The 6,814-nt window shown below is 35.3% G+C and overlaps 1 protein-coding gene across 1 annotated transcript in view; it reads left to right on the top strand.

Moving 5' to 3' along the window:
* Positions 1-6,814, top strand: part of ZCWPW2 (zinc finger CW-type and PWWP domain containing 2) — a 213,087-nt gene that overhangs the window by 131,683 nt on the left and 74,590 nt on the right. Inside the window, exon 4 of the mRNA XM_007936232.1 lies at positions 510-556. Coding sequence (XP_007934423.1) covers positions 510-556 — 47 coding nt within the window. The remainder of the gene's footprint in view (positions 1-509; positions 557-6,814) is intronic.

Raw genomic sequence — 6,814 nt, 5'->3', positions numbered from 1 at the left:
TTGAACTGCCAGCCTTCTGGTTAGCAGTCAAGTGCCTTAGGCACTTCACTACCAGAGCTCCTCTGCGTCGGAAACCCAAGGAGGGGTTGTTGCTATGAGTTGGGATCGACTCCACGGCAGTGAGTTTGGTTTACTATACGTAAGATGTGATCCCTGCTTTGAGGACCATTCTAGTTTAGAAGAGTTCTTAAACATATGCAGAAGTAACCGTAAGTCCAAGGAGATAATTCCTATGTCCTAAGTTAGATGCTAACTACAAGTTGTCCTACCAAGCAATCAAACTTAAGGGTGAAGGATTGTCAAGTAAAAATACAAATTCCTGATATTATTTTAAGATTACTTCACTGTTCTCAACTCTAGGCAATAGAATTTATTAGCATTTCAGTCAAAGGCATTGAAAAAAATATTATTAGCACAATAGGAGAAAAGTAGAAAATTCTGATTGTACAACTTCGTATTTGAACAGTATAGGCACTATTTTCAAGCAGTCATATTTTATTATGTTACAGATAAACCCAAAGCAGATACCAAAGTTGCTGTGGTGGCCAAGAAAAGGGTAAGATTATGTTTTATTATATAAAGTATCTATACTTAAGATTCTATTTCATTAATAGTATTTTTTTACAGAAAATTAAAGTAATATTTGAAAGCAAAATGACATATACCATATATGTTTATTTGCCAATCCCTCCCTTCCCCTCTCCTCCTGAAGTATTTTTATAAGAGCTGCTATGCCAATTTTTTTTTTTTGTTTGCATGTTACTGTTAAAATAAATAAATAAATTAGTGCAGCATGTTTACAAGAATAGCTCCCAGGGCAAGGGAGTGGTTGCAAACAAGTTATTTTTGTAAAAATATGGTAATCAAGTTTTCCCTTCTAAATGGTCTTCTAAACTTTTGTTAGGTGAATATATGTTTCCTTTCTTAGATTCCCACTTGTTGTTGTTGTTGTTATGTGCCGTAGAGTCGGCCCCAACTCATAGCGACCCCTCCTTGGGTTTCCGAGGCAGTATCACTACGGAAGTAGGATTGCCCAACCTTCCTTCCTAGATTCCCACTAGAAAATAATATTTACAGATACTTACATGTGTAATAGATTTGTTAGAAATTAGAGACTTAGAACATTGTAAGTTAAGAAGTAAACAATTGCTTTTGTTTAAGTTACATTTTCTGTTGTTCTTAGTAGGCATTGAGTTATTTCCAACTCATAGTGATCCCATGTGTGCAGAGTAGAATGGCTCCATAGTGTTTTCAAAGTTGTGAGCTTTTGAAAGTAGATCCCAAGCCCTGTCATTCAAGGTGCCTGTGGATGGGTTCAAAGTACTAACCTTTCAACTAGTAGTTGTGCCACCCAGGCAGCTTATTTTTCCCATACGTACTATCATGTAAAAAATACTTTCTTTTATGCCATATTACTGTAGTGTGTGGAAAATATAAATAAATAAAATTCACAGCTTAATATGGACTTCAACTTAAACTTAAGTAGAGAGCAATGTCAGCCTTTTGAACTGATTTTGTGAGCCTAGCTTCTTTTTATGAAAACTTGCAAAATCAATAGCATTTTAAAAGAGTTTTTCAAATTTAACACATCATTCTGTATATTGCATGGAGAGAAATGTTGAAAACTATAACTACTACTGTCAAAACTGTAACTAGGATAGGATGAACCTTGACATTGTATTTAAGTGACAATGTTCTTTCAGGCTGTACTGAGAAAGAGAATTGATGCTTAAAACAAATCCTTCTGGATATGTAATATATTGATGTTTCAAGAAAAAGAATTGTGATTGAAAGGAAAGCCTATACTGGGAACTTCGTTTGGTGTTGGGGGTGGGGCAGGGTAGACCCAGGAAGATTGAGTGTAACCTGGGGGAACAGAAAAGAATGTTGGGCATGGACTTAATAGATGAACAAACAACAAGTAAGTGTCCTTCCTGTATTCTGAATATGTATATTTTATGAGTTCTTTTGAAATCAGGTTTTTTTTTTTTTTTTATCCTTTTGGTTTTCTACTTGTAAAAGGAGTCTGGACTTTTTTCTGGCTAAATAATGTTGATGTTCCTTTGCCAGAAGGAATTCAATATCATACCTTTTGGTTTTCTACTTGTAAAAGGAATCTGAACTTTTCTTTGGCTAAATAATGTTGATGCTCCTCTGCCGGAAGGAATTCAATATCATAGAAGACAAGGTTGCCCTTTATAAAAGAAAGGAAATAGGACTTGTTTAAGTCTAGAGATTTGGACAGGAATATGTGAGGTAGTATAGGATTGTTCATTTGAATGGAATTGTCTATTTCAATCTCTGCTAAAAGGTATATAAAGTAAAAAATGATCAAGATGATAACTAACATTTCAAAATATTGCTTCATTTTTATCAGTGGTTCTCAACTAGGGCATTAGTATGTCATTCATAGGGGCAGACACTGCCCTTCACAGTGTGATTCATGGTCTGTGAACTGTTTACTGCTGTTCTCTGATAAGTACAGAAATTGAGAGTAAGCATTTAGAAACTTCTATAGTAATTTGACAGAATGATTTTTGTCTATGGAATGTAACAATACTGAAATGGAGCTTGCGTTTTGTGAGTCTTTTATTGTTCTAGTAACTCACTTTTATTTTATTTCATGAAAGTTTGAGTCTGAGACAGACTGAAGAGTAGGGGGATAGTCCTTTACCACAGATAGTTTGAGAGACATTGCCCTAGAGAACAGTTTAGAAATTTGTAGATGTACTTTGGGTTATGGTAATTTTGGGGAGTAAAGGGCATTTTATTGCCCCATAAAATTATCCAAGCTCTCAAGTTCCTTCTATCTTGTTTTTCAACCCCCTGATTGTGCTCACCATCTATATGGTCAGAGACTGATTGCACTATCAAATGCACATACTCACCCAAAGAAAGAAGTAAAGTGTGGAAGATGAATGTAATCCATTAGTTGAAGAGAAAAAAAAAGAGGAGAAAAAGCAACCAGGAACGTAATGCTGCACACATCACTTCCTTCACATTCCATTGGCCAAAATTTAGTAACATGGCCACATCCAGTAGCGAAGGGAAGTAAGTGGGATATATAGCTTCTAGCTGGGCAGGTTTGGAGGGAGTTTTTATTGCTAAAATAGAGAAGGGGAATGTTTTGGTTCTCTAGCATGGCTGTAACAGAAATACTGAAAGTGGATGGCTTTAACAAACAAGGAGTTATTCTCTTACAGTTTAGGAGGCTAGAAGTCCGGGTTCAAAGTGCCAGCTTTAGGGGCTGGGTGAAGGCCTCCCCTCAACTTTGGGCTTCAGCTCTGTCTCTTGCTCCTAGCCCACTGAAGCGGGAGGCTTATCTTAACTCAGGCAGTTGCTGGCTGCTGAGGCTGACAAACCCAAGGTCAACAAGTAAAATAGCACAGTCTCAAGATTATGAAGCAACATGGCAGATCACTAGTTAAACAGTCCCAAGATCAGCAGACAACATGGCAGACTGCTGAATGAAGGGTAGGCTACATGTAGGGTCCAAGTGTGCCAAAAAGCTCTGAGACCTTTCTCAAAGCTCTTTTCTTATATACCAGAAGCAGACTGCATCCCTAATGCAGCTACTCAGCTGGTCCAGTAGATTCCAACATGAAGTTGATTTCCAGTCTCATCATGGATAGTAACTACATCCAGCTGCCCAGCCACTCAAAACCCAGCCCAGCCAAGTTGACACACAACCTAAACTACCACAGGGAACATAGATACTGGGGTATAAATAGTGGTCTAAGAGTGCTGTTTGAAGACGGAAGGAGATGGTTCAAAGTCCTTTTTTTTTTTTTTTTGTAAAAGAGTCATCAGCTCAGATAGGGGTGAGAAATACTGACATAGACTATTTCATTTGACCCTTATTGTAGCAGTGATAAATAGGTGTTGCCATAATTGTTCCTACAGACTGCCACAGAGATATTAAGTGACTAACAGAAGTGCAGAGTCAGGGTAGGAATCCAGTTCTGACGGTACACAATACCACAGCTTCCTTTAGCAGTTTTTGATTGATTGTTTTCTAAATCACTTTAGTATCTCACATAGCTTTCATTTCAGACCTTTGGGAGGGTAAGAGCACAGACAGTATTACTCATCAACTTCATGTATGGTGAGAAAGTTATGGGACTTGCCCATAGCTATACAGTGCTCCTGAAGTATTTTTTACTTAATCTCAATTCATTTTCCTTAGTTCCTATTAAAGTATTGGTAAGTAGCTTCATTACAGGTTGAGTGTTAATTTCACTTATTAAGATACCTTTAGTTTTCTTATAATTTCGAATCTATAGATATGGAACAATTTTTTTAAAGACAGAACTATTTTACATAAAATATTATAGATTAACAAAAGAAAGTTTTTGGCTTGAAAGCAGAAGAATAAAAATCATGGTGCTGTATATTCAGTGCCAGGCACTTTACATATGTGATTTCATTTAACTTGAGCAAAAATTATGTACGGTATTATTATCTCTGGTTCATAAATGAAGAAAATGTGCATTGGGATGCTCCCATAGCCAAAAATACAATAAAAAGACAAATTAAGAAAAAGTAAATAATTGCCTGTATAGCCCCCAATCCTGTATTGCAATTCTTAAGTCTGTATTTTATTTGTTTATATAAACAAATATGTATATGCACATGTACATGGTTTGTGATTATTTTATTGTTTTTACCACAGTGAAATATTACTATATTACCCTATAAAGTTAACTACTTAGATTAACAGGTATAGATCTATTTTTAACCATCCACATAGTGTATCATAACAGATGTATCCATTTTAGTCAATATCTTGATGAACATGTAAGTGTTTCCAAATTGCTGTTGTGGCTTGATACTACTACAAGCAATACTTTAGTAAAACATCCTTGTACTCATATCCTTAAATACTGATGCTGTTATTTCTTTGGGATAGATTCCCAAAATGGGATCACTAGATCAATGCTGACCACAACATCACCCTGTCTCTTTTGGACCAAGAGAGGACCAGAAGGAATACATTGTTAAGCACTGAAGTTCTGGCCTGTGCTGAGTTGTACTGGCAGTTGGTGCCACCTCTTTGAACCAAATTGTAAGAATGTTTACCAACTTGGATATCATTTTTAAGGCTATCCTCAGTGCTTCTACGGTCCAGTACTAGAGATCTCTCTAGAAGCCTCTGCTACTCTTGTTCCCCCTTTCAGCTCTTCAGCTGTGTGAGAGCATGGGTACTTATTAAGATGGAGGCAAGAAGTACAATTGCATCTGCCTAACCACCTCTGCTCAATTGCAGCAGTCTGAATGAAATTGACTCTGAGCAAGCCTTGGTAAACTTTCTGAGTGCCACGTGATGAAGAGAAAAGAATAGGTGTAGCTTGTCTCCATGTCCTTTCCTACTCTTCTATTCCATGAACTACAAAATATTTACAACAGCTCAACAAGTACTTTCAGAATGTCAAAGGACATGTGCAGACCAGATTTAATATGTACAATAAATATCTGAGTCAATTGGCCCTAGAAATAAAGAATAAAACGTTAGCATACCAGGAAGACAGGCAAAGTAGCTGATGGTGTTGCCTGCTATAAATTCTGAAAGATGTTTGAAAATATATAAATACTGAGGTAACAGCATGGTGTGGTATAAAGACTTTAAATGTATAAATGAGACAGATCTGTCTTCAAGAGCCAGTTCTGCTACTTAGTGTTTGTGTGACTTCAGGCAAGTTAACTTAATACCTCAGAACCTCATTTAATTAACCTCTGAGTTAGAAATTATAATAATTACCTGGTATGATTATATAAAGGCCAATATTCAAAGCAATTATAATAGCATATAGTTACAATATTATATTATAGGAGATGTTTAATAAGTGCTCATACTTTCCTCCTTAATTTCCCCTCAGAAAGAGACAAGAAGTAAGGATTTAAGAAAATTAATGTTTCTTAGAATTTATAGTAGCATAGTTCTATTGGACAGGATTAGATAAAAACCTTTTATTAAAAAAGTAGGTCTCCATTTTAATGATGAATTAATTTGTTTCAGTTAATATGCTAACATTATATTTGGATAATAGATTTTTTTAGATCATCCAAAAAGTCACTATCTTAATTAAACTAAAACATTCATAATCTCAATTAAACTAATTTTTAGTAATTTTGTGCATTTGTTTGTAGGCATTTCTATATGCATTTCTTTTTTGCATAGTTTCAATCATTAACTAATATAAAGCTGTGTTTTTACACAAATAATTCATGCCTTCTAGTTTTGTTTGCCAACTGTTCCCTCTCCCCACCCCCAGAGGTATTTTGGTAAGTGCAGCAATGCCAGTTTTTGTTTTACATGTTTTTTTGGGGAAAAAAAGCATAACATGTTTACAAACATACCTCCCAGAGAAGAGAGAGCAGTTGGCAAACATACGTAGAAGGCACGTGTTATTTCCATAAAAATACATTATTCATTTTTTCATTTATATTTCACAAACCTTTTTGATGTTGCTTTATGACTCCTTAACTACCTTTAAAATACTAGTTTTTTAATCAGAGAAGTAGCATATACAGGTTGAGAAAACCTAAAAAAAATGCAGACACACATCCTTTCCGAATTGTAATTTCGGTCCTAATGATAGCCACTATTAACAGTTAAATGTTTATTTCTCCATGCATGTGTAAACATCCATCATGTATGTAAAATAAATGTTTATGAATGAACAAAATATATTTTTATTTATGTATATAAAAATAAAAATTATATATATATATATATATATAAAAAAGAAGCCCTGGTGGTGCAGTGGTTAAGCACTCACCTCCTAACTGAAAGGTTAGCAGTTTGAACCCACCA

The sequence above is a fragment of the Orycteropus afer genome, unplaced genomic scaffold (genome assembly GCF_000298275.1).
Source record: "Orycteropus afer afer isolate SDZICR_OR568_19922 unplaced genomic scaffold, OryAfe1.0 scaffold00003, whole genome shotgun sequence".
NCBI lineage: Eukaryota > Metazoa > Chordata > Mammalia > Tubulidentata > Orycteropodidae > Orycteropus > Orycteropus afer.
This window is presented reverse-complemented; position numbering and strand designations above follow the sequence as displayed.